The sequence below is a fragment of the Poecile atricapillus genome, chromosome 6 (assembly GCF_030490865.1).
Source record: "Poecile atricapillus isolate bPoeAtr1 chromosome 6, bPoeAtr1.hap1, whole genome shotgun sequence".
Classification (NCBI taxonomy): Eukaryota; Metazoa; Chordata; class Aves; order Passeriformes; family Paridae; genus Poecile; species Poecile atricapillus.
The window spans coordinates 25,508,621-25,522,493 of record NC_081254.1 but is presented as its reverse complement, the minus strand read 5'-3'; the positions used below and the strand labels follow the sequence as shown (position 1 = coordinate 25,522,493).

General features: G+C 63.7%; 2 protein-coding genes across 5 annotated transcripts in view; one reads left to right on the top strand and one right to left on the bottom strand.

The window, feature by feature from the left end:
- Positions 1-873: 873 nt before the first annotated feature.
- Positions 874-7,407, top strand: LZTS2 (leucine zipper tumor suppressor 2). 2 transcript variants are annotated; one of them, XM_058841077.1, is made up of 6 exons: positions 874-927; positions 2,467-2,535; positions 3,572-4,012; positions 4,374-4,889; positions 5,417-5,686; positions 5,777-7,407. In XM_058841077.1, the coding sequence occupies exons 3-6, from the start codon at positions 3,611-3,613 to the stop codon at positions 6,452-6,454; spliced, it is 1,866 nt and encodes a 621-aa protein (XP_058697060.1). In that variant the 5' UTR covers positions 874-927; positions 2,467-2,535; positions 3,572-3,610; the 3' UTR covers positions 6,455-7,407. The 2 variants fall into 2 exon arrangements, with proteins under 2 accessions (XP_058697060.1, XP_058697062.1); XM_058841079.1 differs by lacking the exon at positions 874-927 and adding an exon at positions 1,622-1,892.
- PDZD7 (PDZ domain containing 7) overlaps positions 7,269-13,873 on the bottom strand; it is a 9,164-nt gene continuing 2,559 nt past the window's right edge. For 2 of the 3 annotated variants that reach the window (XM_058841075.1, XM_058841074.1), the window contains exons 3-17: positions 13,692-13,832; positions 13,140-13,314; positions 12,642-12,818; positions 12,282-12,429; positions 11,993-12,053; positions 11,112-11,537; positions 10,427-10,630; positions 10,199-10,240; positions 9,857-10,014; positions 9,586-9,677; positions 9,349-9,440; positions 9,181-9,252; positions 8,298-8,792; positions 7,928-8,028; positions 7,269-7,786 (exon numbers count right to left, since the gene is read on the bottom strand). In XM_058841075.1, the coding sequence (XP_058697058.1) occupies positions 7,637-7,786; positions 7,928-8,028; positions 8,298-8,792; positions 9,181-9,252; positions 9,349-9,440; positions 9,586-9,677; positions 9,857-10,014; positions 10,199-10,240; positions 10,427-10,630; positions 11,112-11,537; positions 11,993-12,053; positions 12,282-12,429; positions 12,642-12,818; positions 13,140-13,314; positions 13,692-13,832 (2,534 nt within the window). In that variant the 3' untranslated portion in view covers positions 7,269-7,636. The remainder of the gene's footprint in view (positions 7,787-7,927; positions 8,029-8,297; positions 8,793-9,180; positions 9,253-9,348; positions 9,441-9,585; positions 9,678-9,856; positions 10,015-10,198; positions 10,241-10,426; positions 10,631-11,111; positions 11,538-11,992; positions 12,054-12,281; positions 12,430-12,641; positions 12,819-13,139; positions 13,315-13,691; positions 13,833-13,873) is intronic. The other variant, XM_058841076.1, reaches the window with a different exon arrangement.

Sequence of the window (13,873 nt, the reverse complement as noted above, 5' to 3'; positions counted from 1 at the left end):
TTTAACCTGAGCCATAATGAGGGCCCAGAGCAAGCGGGTGGTACACACCCAGCCCCGGGTTTCCGGGGTGCACCAGCTCGCCTGGAGAGCACGCTTGGGTGCTGTCAGTGCAGGTGCGAGCACCCACAGGTAGGACGGGGGTGAAGGCAGAGCAGGGTCCTGGAGAAGCAGAGATAAGGCGGGGGGGAGTGGAGCTGGGTCAGGGTTCACATGGTGGTGTGGGTGGGGGATATGGGTTTCCCCCCTCTGTCCAAGGGTCACCTCTGTCTCACTGGCTTCCATTTGACCCAGTCTAGTTCAGGTGAGGTGCTGTTCATGGGGCTGTAGAGTGGAAGTAAAGCAGTGGGATAGCCCAGGGCCCCATCTCCCACCTATCCCTCCATAGGCCCCAGAGGGGATGAAGAAACTGAGCCTCTGGGGGGATCTTGGCTGATCCCAGACCCTGGGGGATAGGTGGTTTCTTGAGTTTATTTTACTCTTTTTTCCCCCATTGTGGGTCTCCACGAAAGGAGGGTGGCAATAGCTGTAACAACTCATGGGGAGGGGTGGTGTGCCGTCAAGAGGAGCAGAGGCCCCCAGGCCCCTTAGCAGAGTTCTGCGCTCGCCAAATATTTGCGGAGGGGGCATAGTCTGGAGGGGTTTTCACCCCAGAGGCTTGGGTATACTTTGGAGTTGCAGAGCCCTGAGACGGGGGGCTTGGCCGGGGGAGAGAAGGGGATGAGCTCCGGGGATCCCCCGGAACGGACGTGACTGGGAACGCACCGGGCGAGGCTGCGGTGCCCCACGCCCCCCCCATGCCCCAGCCCCTGCCCGGGGGCGTGGCCCCGCGGGGGGCGGAGCCATGGGGGGCGGGGCCGCTCGGGGGCGGGGCCTGCTCGGGGCGGGGCCGGGGCGCGGCGCGGCGCGGGAGGCGGCGGCGGGGCCGCGGTGAGTGCGGGGGCCGGGCCGGGGGCGCCCGGGGGTCCCGCGGTGCCGGCGGGGCGCGGGGGCGCTCCGGGGAGTTGAGTGGCAGGGTGCTTCGGGGGGAGCTGCCGGTGCTTGGGATGTTGTGGGGCCGGGCGCCCCGGGGCCGATTTGGGGGGGTCCGGGGATTGGGGGGGCAGCGGCGGCCCTGGAGTTCCGTGCGGTGCTTTGGGGATGTTTCGGGGGCACTTCGGGACGGTCCTTCGAATGCAGAGGCCCAGGGGCTCTGTAGGGTAGTTGAGGGGGTCGCGGGGCACTTTAGGGGTGCTTCAGGGGCGAGCTTTGGGGCAGTGCAGGCCTAGGCGCGCCGCGGGGCACTTTCGGGGTGTTTTGGAGCACTTTGGGGGTGGTTTAGGAGCACTTTAGGGGCGGTGTGGTGCAGCAGAGGCCCAGGAGCGCCGTGAAGCATTTTAGGGGTGTCATGAGGAACTTCGGGGATGGTTTAGGGCAGTATGGGGGAGCTGTAGGGCAGTGGGGCCCACGGGCGCCGTGGGGCAGTTCAGGGTGCTGTGGGGTTGGGATGGGTGGAAGCACCGTGGGAGAGGCTTGGCGCTCTGGGGCTCAGTGGGACAGCGGAAGGTGGGTGGGAGGGCTTTGGGCGGGCAACGGGGGCAGCATCATCGAGGGAACCTCGGGATTGCCGGGGGCCTGGAGGGGGGCACAGCCGGGCATGGGTGGTGTCCGTCCCACACTTGCTGGGTACGTGGGGAGGGACGGGGGCTGACCCTGATCCCCCCTGCCCTGGGGTGGCCCTGAGATGCCGTCGAGGCGCGGGGGTCCCCGGGGGCCCGAAATCCCCACAGCAGCTCAGGGTGGGGGTCTGGCCTAGCAGGGACGGAGTGTTCCCTTGCCATTTAGGGGTCGGAACGGTGGGATCCGGCAACGCTGTGCTGCGGCCGGAGTGGCTGGACGTGACGCCACCCCAGTTGGTGACTGGTTTTACTGGGTGGCTGGAGGCCGGGCTGGGCACTCCCCCCCTCCGCGGGCGGTGGTGGGACCCTCTCGGCAGGCCGGGGGGCTGGGGTGAGGGAGAAGATGGAGTCTGTTCCCATCGCCTGCCTGGCGGGGCCCCAGCAGTGACCGTGTCCCCTCCAGGCTGTGGAGGGACCCACTGTCCCCAGGGCTATCCGTCCTCTTGACCTGCACATCCTGGGGGAGTTTCGCTGGGGTGGGGTACCGTGCCTTGGCTGGCTGGGCTGGGGAACCATTAGATGTCCCTTTGGTGTTCCTGATCCCTGATTCCCATTCCTCTGGCAGCAGCAGGTCCCCAGTGGCGGGCTCTTGTCCCCACCACACTTCCCGGGGTGACCACAGCCCACCCTGGGTGCCAGGAGCTGCGCACCCGCCACCGGGCGCCCCTGCCACCCTCAGTGCCACGCTGGCACCACCTGCCTTGGCCCTGCCGGCTAGGGGACTTGGGAGGGGAGGGGGCAGGGGGGAGCACGGGGGACCCTGCTGCCGTTCAGCGCCCTCACCCCCTCCTCTTCCTCCTCCCCGCTTCAGGGGCCGGCGGAGCCGTGTTCACGGTGCTGGGGCCCGAGAGGACCGGACGGATGGGCAGCGGCTGGCGAGGTGAGCGGAGCTCGGGGGGGGTCACCCACCTGCCCACCCAAGGGTATCCCGGGCGCGGTGTGAGGTCGCAGAGCCTGGGGACGGCACGTGCCGGTGGGGGTGACGGTGGCGGGGGGGTTGGCTCTCCGGCATCTCTCCCCTGCTCGCCCCTCCCCGGGCGCTGGCAGGCGGATTGATTTCAGGTGACAGCTCGGCGGGCGAGACCGTGCGGGCAGCGCCCCCCCCCCGCCCGCGCCCTGTGCCAGCCGCAGCCATGTGCGAGATGCGATGAGGCAGCAGGGGATGGATCCGGCCCGTCGGCCGGCTCCCGTCACGCGGGCGTATGGCGTGGGCTGGGGCAGGGGGAGTCACAGCAGAGACCGGCAGAGCCCCCCCAGCTGGAGGGGGTGGGAACAAGGCTCCGTGTGTTTGGGCTGGGAAAGAGCCTGGCGCGCACCTGGCAGCTTCCCCCTTGGTGGTCCTCTCCAGGGAACCCTGTGCCCCGCAGTGGATGGTTTGAGGTGGAAAGCGGGCTCTGTGGGGTCACTGCTGAGAAGTGGGGGTTGTGGGGAAGAGAGGGTGGCTGATCCTGGTGTGTGGGGCTGTCCCTCGCTCTCTGTGAGGCTGCACTGGTGGGTGCCCATGGGGCAGACAGGCGGGCAGGCTGCCTGTGAGCCAGCTCTTTGTAGGCCTCTCGGGATTCGCCTCCAGTCCTGGCACGCTTCCTGTGGCAGGGTCACACCAGGGCACGGCATGAGGCAGGACTGCATTGCCACTGCCCTACAGTGCCACCAGCACCCCACAGCCCCTTGCAGCCTCAGGCTACTCCATTGGGGTGCTGAGGCCAACTTGGTAGTTGCTAGTACTGCTCCCCCCAACTAATCCTGGTTTTGTTTTGGTTCATTTGCCATCTCCTTCTGCTCTTGGGCCAACCTTCACCGATAAGATTGTGGATGGTGACTGGGGACCTGGGGATGCCCCCATGCCCACCTGGGTGGGTGATGGGCCACTGTTGTCAGTGCCCATGGCTCTGATGTCCTGTCTCCCTTGCTTGCAGACTGCCCACGCGCCCCTGCCCGCCGGGGCCCCCCCCGCCATGGCCATTGTGCAGACGCTGCCAGTGCCCCTTGAGGCCGTGTCTGAGGGGGCCACACAGCTGCGTGCCACCGCCTGCTCACCCCCTGCCGCCATGGGCAGCGTGGGCAGCCTCCTGCCCGCCCGGCCTCGCCACGACTGCACAAGTGATGGGGACCCCTCCGCTGCCTCCTTCTGCAAGCAGGAGGGGCTACTCCGGGCCACGCCTGAGGAGCCCCGTGTGTCTGTGCCCGGTGTCACCCACTCCTATGCCAATGGGGGCTTCTGTGGCGACTGGCTTGATGCCTCCTCCCCTGCCAGCCCCTGTAGTGACTCAGATGATCTCCGTGATGACCAAGCACCAAGTGATCACCTTCGGGGGCCGCCCCCCAAGCTTGTACCTGTCTCTGGCAAGCTGGAAGAGGTGGGGGGGGCAGCAGCAGGGTGGGTGGGTGTGTGCTGCAGTCTTGACTTTACACCATGTGCCACACTGGGACTGTTGGCTCAGATGTGTGAAATGGGGTCATATGGCCACACTTCTGGTGTCCCTGGGGAAGTGGAAATCCCTGTGCTCTTAATGGGGACCCTCCATCATGTCAAGGGTGTTTGAGGAGCTCACCTGTACACCCATGGAAAGGTGATGAAGTGGGTGGTGACTGGCTTCTGTCTCCTTTTGGGTGTGAAGACACTGGGGCTGGGGGCACCCACTGTAACATTCCTAGGCAGCCCTTCTTGGGGCTGATGGGTCCTCCCCAACCCCTCACTCTCTCCTGTTTTCCTGGCAGAATGTGGAGAAGACCCTGATCCGCCCCATGGCCTTCAAGCCAGTGGTATCCAAGCTTCGGAATGCCCAGCCAGGCACACGCCTGGGGCTCTCAGAGAGCCAGGTGAGCCTCACCCACTTGCTGGGTGTTGAGAAGCCTGGCTCTCTGAGTTGCCGTGCCAGCACCCTCTCGGACTCGGGGCGCAACTCCCTCTCCAGCCTGCCCACCTACAGCACGGGCTGCAGCCAGCACCCAGAGGTGGGTGCCCTGCCAACCACCCCCCACGGCCCCCTTGACCCTCCGGGGGGCTGCCGGCCCTCCAACTCGGACAGCGGGCGCTCATCCTCCAGCAAGAGCACAGGCTCGCTGAGTGGCCGGGGCCGGCCCTCCTCAGAGAGTGGCTCCTGTGGGCGCTCTCCGCTGCCTGGCGAGGAGGCCATGCTGGTGCGGGAGCTGGAGGACAAGCTGCGGGAGAGGGAGGCCGAGCTGCAGCTCCTGCGTGACAGCCTGGATGAAAACGAGGTGGCCATCTGCCAGGTATGTCCCTGGTGTCCGCATGTCCTGTACCTGTCTCCCTCCCTGGAGACAGGTGTGGACATACCCTCTGGTTGGGAGTAGGAACCCACTTTGGGGATCCAATACAGACCCTTGCAGGGGGATACTTTCTCCTGTGGGTCTGGGTATGTGGGTTTTTCCCACCAGTTGGGTGGTCCTATGTAGTCCATGGGGGAGCCTTGTATGGCCCATGGAACCAGTTGTACAGACTGGGGTGCCTTATCTTGGGATGCCCATTTTTGAATGAGACTGAGACCTGTGGCTTCTCCCTGCTTGTGATGGAGCTGGAGGATTCCTATAGGCTCTGGGGGTGCTAACATGGGGGGCCCATCATGCAAAAGGATAGGGGAGCACAGGGAGGTGTGTACCACCACATTGCACTCTTCCTGGACCCTTCCTTCATGCGGGGGAGGTGCTGCCCCTTCCCTGTGATGCCCATCTTGGAGATAGCAGGTGAAGTGGGAGGGTGCCATGCTGCCCTCCCAGCACCTGTGCATCCCCTGGCCCAGGTGTTTGAGGAGAAGCAGCGTCGGTGTGAGCAGGAGCTGGAGGGGCTGCGGCAGCGCTGTGCGGCCCAGGCACGGCAGGCAGCCCATGCAGCACATCGGGGGCAGCAGGTCCTGCAGCTCCAGGTGCTGCAGCTGCAGCAGGAGAAGAAGCAGCTGCAGGAGGACTTGACCCAGCTACTGCAGGAGCGTGAAGTGTTGGAACGTCGCTGTGCCTCCTTCCAGCGGGAACGCACTGAGCTGGCACCCCGGCTGGAGGAGACCAAGTGGGAGGTGAGTCACCCAGCAGTGCCAGGCATATCAGTGGGTGCAGGCTGTGGCTGGGGGGTCCTGGCCGGCACCTGAACCCCATTGTCCCCACAGGTGTGCCAGAAGTCAGGGGAGATCTCTCTGCTGAAGCAGCAGCTGAAGGAAGCGCAGGCGGAGCTGGCGCAGCGGGGCGCCGAGCTGCTGGGGCTGCGGGCTCAGCTGCGGGAGGCGCGGGCGCAGCTGCAGGCGGGCGAGCGGCGGGTGCAGGGGCTGCAGGAGGCCGCCCGCCTCAAGGCGCTGGAGCTGGAGGTCTGTGCCAACGAACTGCAGCGCCGCAAGAGCGAGGCCGACCTCTTCCGCGCCAAAGCCGGCCGGCTCGAGCAGGAGGTGGTGGGGCTGCGGGAAGCTGCCCGCGGTCGATGTCCACCAGGCACTGGTGAGGGGTGCCCCCCACCTGGTGAAGGATGCCCCCCAGCCAGCGAGGAGCTCCGGGGCAGCGTGGGCCTGCGGCGCCAGCTGGAGCGGCTGCGTGCGGAGGTGGCCCTGGAGCGGCGGCGTGGGCAGGAGCAGCGGGATGCCTTCGAGCAGGAACGTGGCACGTGGCAGGGCGAGAAGGAGCGGGTCATCCGCTACCAGAAGCAGCTGCAGTACAGCTACATCCAGATGTACCGGCGCAACCGGAGGCTTGAGCAGCGGCTCCAGCATCTCCGGCTTCAGGGCGAGGACTCCCTGCCTGAGCCCTGTGACCCACCTGACCCACCCTTTGAGGAGATAACAGCCACAGAGATCTGAGATGCTGCCTGCCCTTGCCCCATGCTTGGAGGGCTGAAGGGGCCTCCAGCCCCTGTGATTTTGGGAGCTGTGAGGCTGTGGGGGACCCCTGCTCTTGCTCTGCTCTGCAAACTACTGCCACTGTGAAGAGGGGCAGGGGGAGACCACAGGTGCTGCCCCCTCCCCAGTGTTGAGGTCTTGGGGCGAGGGTGTATCAGTGCCCACAGTGAGGGGTGCCTGTGAGAAGTGGGGTCAGGTGGATGCTGAGTCCTGGCCTTGGGGCCGCCCGGAACTGGTTTCTGCTGATCCTCTTAGCTCCTGGGGATTAGCAATGCTGGCTTCAGCCAGGGTCACCTTGGGCAGGGGGAGGGCTGACTTGTCCCCTCCCTCTCATCCCTGCTGGCACTGTCACCCAGTCACTTGGCGTGTGCCCTGTCTCTGCCCATGCCAGCGTCCCTCATGCCCTTTTGTGTGTTTGTCAGGGAATTTGTTTCTGTGCCATTTTAAATAACTCTATTTTTATAGGACCTACCGAAACATATCACCCTCTTCCAGCTCACACTTCACCAGTCTGTGCCCCCTCACCCCTGCCACAGGGCAGCCTGCCCTCAGTGCCTTTCCCATGCTCTTGCCCCCAGCATCCCTCTGTTTCCCCCCAAAAAAAGCCCATGCCTCTGTGATGCCCAGCCTGCCGGGGGAGAGGGGCGTGGGGCTCTATGTGACAGCTGTGGACACCCTGGGGACACCCCTGGGGATGGGCAGAGGTGGGGGGGCCCTGCTGGGCACCCGAGGGGGGGGGGTCAAACCAAAGGAAAAGTCTGGCTGTGCCCAGCTGTGGCTTGGTCACCCCTGGCTCCAGGGGGGGATTTTTGTACTTTATTTCAGTCATGTCTCGTTCCCAGAGCCTGGCTCATCCATGTACCACCCGGAAACGGCAATTAAAAACAAGCCCCTGGCTGTGTTTTTTTTTTTCAGGACTCTGTCTGTGTGTCCAGAGCAGGGTCAGGGACCACTTGTCCTTCCCCCGTGTTGCCAGTGCTGCCCTCCCTTGGGTCCTGCAGTGGGCAGCTGCTCCATGCCCCTGGGGCAGGTCTGGCTCTCACACCCTCTGGCTGCACTGAGACCAGCCAACAGCTCGGTGCAGGAATGAGCCATCTGGCTCCTCTGAAGCACAGCATGGCTCCTCGAATAGGGGCTGCAGCATCACTCCGGTGGTGGTCCAGGCACCCGCACCACCAGCTCCATGGGCTCCTTGGCTTTGTTGCGGTAGGCCTGGCGGATGATGTCCACAGCCCTCTGGTGTGTGACGTTCTGCAGGCTCTCCCCATCCACCGACACCAGCTCCTGCCCGGCCTGGGTCCCAGAAGGAAAGGCCACAAGGTGAAGCGCAGCTACCTTTGGGCTCCCAGGGGACTGCCAGCAACCCAGTGGCATCAGGGGATGGGAGTGTCTGGATGTCTGCCCAGCCCGTGGCATGTGCTAGGACCCCCATACCTTGAGGATGCCACTGAGGAAGGCAGCTCCACCAGGGAAGATCTTCTCAATCTTCACCACTGGCTGCGCCCTTGACTCAATACCACCAGAGATGCTGATACCTGCAAGGGAGCCATGAGACCCTCACATCTGGGTAGACTGGGACTTCCACCCACTCCCCAGCATGGCACCACCTTTCCCTGGGGAGCTGCACCTCTGTCTTGCCCTATTTTGGTAGGTCCTACAGAATGAGGGACTGGGGCAGGACAGCGCTTCCTCCCCGTTTCTCATTGGAGGAATGCTCTGGGGTTTGCCCCTTGCCAGGGGGGTGCCACCCATCCCACTGATGCTGGTGCCAGAAGGGTCCTCACCCCACCCATATGCCACCCACCTAGCGAGTGCTTCAGCTTGGAGAGGGTGACAGTGAGCAGATGATACTCTTCCTCCTCTTCTTCCTCCTTGCCAACATCTTCGGGGCCATTGGTGGCTGCCCCCGCCCTTGCCTCACCCCCTGGCCCCCCAAAGAGAGGGCCAAGAGGGGGCCGTGCCCGCTGGGGCTTCCCCAGCACTTCAGCTTCTCTGTTGGGCGCTGTCCTGGGGGGCTCCTTGCGCCAGGTGGCCCGGGGGCTGCGAGAGTGCCCATGCCCCTTGCCAGGGGTGGGCTCAGCCAGCAGCCAGTTGGGGGGCCGAGGGCCAAGGGTGGGCAGGGGCCGGCTGGTAGAGGCATAGGCATCCACTGGCACGTCAGGGAGTGGGGTGTAGGTGCGGGGGTGAGGCCGGCGGGGGCTGGGGGAGGCTCTCGGACGGGCTGGGCTCGCCTGCTGCTCCCCAGCTTCCTCTGGCTCTGGGGTCCCTGCTGGCTTCAGCAGGAATCCGCCCCGATAGTCTGCAATGAGAGGGGCTCAGGGATCTCCTCAGGGACCCACAGCCCTGCTCCCTGGGACCCCTGCCACGTAGACCTCCCATGAGTACCTCAAAGCCCTAGGTCCTTTGCCACCTAGGGCCCCAGATCTTCCTCATCTAGGGACCCCTAGACACCCCAGTTCTCTGCAAGCACTCCATGTCCTCCTCCCCAAGATCTCTGGATCTAGCACCCAAGATCCACAGATTGTGCTGCTCCCAGTCTTCCCAACACCCAAGGACACTAGACGCCTTCTTCTGTGGGAGCCCCTGCACTCAGGTATCCCAGCTCCCTTTCTCTTCCCCCAAACTCCCTCCAGCCCATTCCCACTGGGCAGTTCGGTGTCCAGGTAGACCCTACAGGTGGCACTTACCAGGCACTGGTGTGATGAGGTGTCTCTTGGGGGGGGCATCGTGGTGGGCTGGGCGGAGGGCAGGTGAGCGCACTGCAGTCAGGGAGAACCCCCAGTCACCTCCTGAGCTGCACCCACCCTCGACCATTCCCTTGCCCCAGTCAAGGCCCCTGGGGGGCTGGATTCTACCTGAGCGGCTCTTTAGGGCATCAAAGGCTTCCAGCTCCAGGGGCATCACCATGCTGTCAAACCTGCCCAGGTCTGTAGGGGCCACCACACTCCTGCCAAGGCAAAAGGGTGGGGACGGGTTGTAGCAGCCTCTGGGGTGGAGTGTAATCAGGGCTGAGGAGCATGTGTGAGGCTCCACTTCAATCACACCAGGATGGGCAATATTGGGGTTCCCAGATATTTCCTAGCAGTACTTACCTCACGTCCCGCAGCAGCAGGACCTTCTCGGGCCGGTCCAGGATGGCCAGCAGTGGCCGCACCAAGTCCTCCACGCTGCCCTCATGCAGGTACTGTGGGCACAGGAGGGGGATCAGTGGACAGATGGCCCCTCACCCGTTCCTTGGTTTACCTCCCAGAGTTAAGCACAGGGTGCTGACCATGTCCCTGGGATGCAGGAGCTTTCCAGGGATGAGCCCAGGGTCAGTGCTGCCCAGTGCTGCCCTGCCTGCTCCCTGCCTTCAGTCCGTACCCGGGTGCAGTGGCGAAGCACGGCCGTCACCTCATCGGGGCTGAGGAGACGTGCAGCAGTGTCCTGGATGTGCGGGAGCCGGGCCTCAGGGTCGCTGCCGTTGGGCTGCAGGGTGGCAATGCCCATGGGGCCCAGGATGCTGGCACGCCGGCTTTTCTCTGGGGAGGCACAACAAGGAGGGGTGGCCAGTGGGGCAAGGATTGCCCCAGCCAGCCCCCTCCTCATCCCCCCCTACCCCAGCAGCTCACTCCACACCAGAGTGGGACAGACACAAGCAGTGCAGGGCCAGGTGCATGCAGAGCCTGCCCCACATCCCCCCAGGCACACGGGCACCCCCGTTACCCCGCTTCAGGCTCCGGATGACAAACTTCTGCACAGCGCCTACTGCAAGGGAGATGGAGAGCGGTGAGTGCCCAGGGCAGACAGCAGCTTCACCGCCCACTGTCAAAACTGCATGCGTGGGGAACCCCTCCCTACACCCCCTTCATGTCAGGGATGCCACAACAGGCCCCTAGAAAGGGGAACAGTCCCAGGTCGAGTCCCTGTCTGCCCTGTCACCCAGGCTGATACCTCTGTCCCCATCAGAGCGCCCTGGGGACTTGGCGCGTGCCCGGCGATCAGAGCCAGGGGCCTCCTGGCTGGGGGGGGCCCAGCTCTGGCTGGTGGCACGGCCCCCCTTGAAAAAGAGGTTGACAAGGGTCTTGGAGCGGTGCAATCCTGGGGGAGCTCCCCGTGCCCCTTGTCCCTCTGGCTTCTCCTTCTTCCGCTTCTCCTCTGTGGACAGAGAAAAGGGGGTGTTAGAGTGGAGAGTTGAGGGGATGCCACCCCAAATCTTGTCTGGGGGCAGGGAACTTTGGAGGATTGGAGGGGCTACTGGGAGACACTGACTGGAAGAGTCCTTCTGTGGGGTGCAGTGGATCACCAGAGGCCATGGGGCTGGGCTTTGGGCTGCCTGGCAAGTCCCAGGGACAGAGTTGGGGCTATGTGGGGCTATAGGATACCCAGGACTAGTGGCCAGGGGGCCATATGGGCTTTAGGGTGCCAGGGTAGGGACCAAGATGTTTGCTATAAGCCCAGGCGTGGAGGCCAGGTATCCTCCATGTGTGTCAGGGACTAAAGGATGCTTGAGTGGGGAACAGGCTCTCCACATGGGGCAGGGCCTGAGCTGTGGGACTTCCAGGGCTGGGTTGCAGGGTTGGAAGGAGACTTCAGCCAGGGTTGAGTCCCATGTGTGGGGCTGTGCCCCAGTGCCTACCAGCGACAGTGAGGTCACTCTGGGAGCGTGTAATGGGCTGCCGTGGCCGGCTCAGTGCCAGCAGAAGCGCCGTCTTGGGTGAGTGTGTGAAGGTCCGGCGTGGGTGGGTGCCAGGGGTCTCGCGGCTGCCCTGGCCCCGGATGGCCGTGTCCCGCAGCAGCTCGGGGGGCCGCACTGTGCGCCGTGTCTCTGGCAGCCCCTCGGCAGCTGGCTCAGTCTGCATGGCCCGCTCAGCACGTTCCCGCACCCAGCCCCGCCGTGGCCCGTCCTCCGTGGAGATGGCCACATCCACAGTGCGGGCTGGGGGCACTGGGGCAGCTGCCCCCAGCCCATTCACTGCCCCTGGTGCTGGTCCTGAAGAGTAGGAGGAGATGGAGGAGCTGGTTTCTGACGTCTGAGCCAGCTGTTGCAGCTGCCCGTTGGTCACTGCAAAGGCACAGCAGGGACACACTGTGATACACTGTGGGCCACCTAGAGCTCCACTTTGCTCCCTCCCAAAGACAGCTGACATGTGGAGAACCTGCAGGGCCATGGGGACCAGTAGGCTGCTGGCCATTGCACAGGGATCATCGTGTACTCTCCAAGAAAGTGGACATGTAGGATGCTGTGGGATCACAGGGACCACAAGGCTGCTGGCCATGGCAGGGGGCACTTCATGCCTCCTCCAAGGATGGGGGACAGGTGGGACCTTGCAAGTCCATCAGGCCTGTGGGTATGCTAACAGTGGCACAGGGAGCTTCCTGCTGCCTCCAAGGCCTTGGGAGCCCATGGCCTGTGGACCTTCTCCCTCCTTACAGTGGTCAGATATCACTCTCATAGTCCCAGCCCCACTGTGCCCCAGCCCAGTGCCCCTGCCAGTACCCATGTGGCACTGTACTTACAGCGACTGAGCCAGCAGTACTCGGCCACCAACTCCTTGTAAGCAGGGAACCGGCCTGTCTCCTAGACACAGGGGTAGAGAACAAGGGGTTTAGTGAGTGCTGGCTGCCCCAGCAAACTCGATCTGGTGCCAACCATGAATAATGCATCTCCCCCCCCCACACCCGCCTGAAACCCAACCAGGCAGCAGCTGCACCAGCCCCCGGCACTGGGCTGAGCAGGGGCAGTGCCAGTGAAGGGATATGCCAACCCCTGCCTCACTCAAGGGCCCATGGGGCAGGGTGTGGGTACCTTGATCGTGAGCATGATGTGAGTCTGCCCCTTGAGCACCTCCACTGCCTTGCTATGGCTTATGTCTTCAAACTTGACTCCATTGGCTGCAAGGACTTGGTCTCCCACTCGAATGCCGTTTTGCTCTGCCAGCCCGCCGGGGTCCACCCTAGGGAAGCAGGGGGGGCAGGATGGGGCCAGGCCCTTGCTGGAGTCCTGCTCCTGCCCCACGCCTCCACTTGGGTGGCCCTGTGGCTCTACACCCATGGTGGTAATGCCCAGTCTTCTGAGAGTGGGAGGGCTCAGCCAGAGAGGAGGGGCCGAGCCCCAGCATGGGCACGGCAGAGATGGGGCTGTCACAACCCCTTCATGCAGCCATACTTGGAGACATAGATGCCAAGGCCGAACTCTCTGCCACCGCGGATGTTGAAGCCCAGGCAGTAGTCATCAGAGGTGGTGTAGAGGTGGACGATGCGGCGCAGCCCGTCTTCAGAGCCGCTCTCCGATGGTGTCGAGCCACTTTTCTCTACTACCAGGCGCCTGTTCACCACATCCACCCTGGAGCATGGGTACATGTAGGTGGTCTCAGGGATTTGGCTCTTGTCCTCCAGCTGGATGACCATTGGTGACATCCAGTGCAGAAGAGTGATGGGGATATGGGGAATGTACAGGATGGGGCTTGCACCCGCTCTACCTGCTCCAGACCTTCCTATCCCACCTTGGTCTCTCCCTACCTTTGCCAGGGACTTCTGACACCACTCCACCCTGGGGGTCCCCCAGGGATCCTCCCTATTGCCCAGAATCCCCCACCAACCTCCCCCAGCATCCTCTCCACGGGGTTGGGTTTTGGGGTGCTGGCATTGGAGATGCCCTGCTTACCACGCTGTTTTCTCCTTGGAGAACTTGATTCCTGGCACACGACCCATCCGCCGGACCACCATGCGGAGGCGGTTGTTGCCGGTGAGGACCTTGACAGCGCTGCTCATCGTGATGTTCTCCAGGCTCACACTGTTCACCTCCGTGATCTTATCACCAACACACAGCCCGGCCTGCTCTACAAGGGACATACAGCTCATCTGGGCACCTGACTTGGTGCCATTGTTTGACATCCCCTCCCTCAATGTCTCCTCAACCTGATCTGAACCCCTTGAGAACAGAGGCAGGGGTGCCTGACAATTGCACTGAGTGGCTTGTGACCTTGCTGCAGCTTGGGCATGGAGCTCAGAGTCATTGGCACAGGGCTGTCTACTCATGTGTCCTGCCCTTTGGGCAGCCTGCAAATCTCATGGCCAAAGGCAGCAGGGAGCATGGTGGCTTTCCATCATGAAGGGTGGCATTGGCGCTGTGATCCCATGTCACTGGGAGCTCCTTGAGGGGGTGTTGCTGGCACGTGCCTATGTTCACTGGTGTCCCTCACTCTGACCCTCTTACCAGCAGTGCTCCCCTCCTCCACTTTGCTGACAAAGATGCCCAACCCATGCTCGGAGCCGCCACGGACACTGAAGCCCAGTTTGCCGTCCACGCTCTTCTCCACTGTGATGGCATTGATGACATCGCTCTCATTGCTGCTGGCTGTGGGGACAGGGGAGCAGATGAGTCACACATGCGGCATG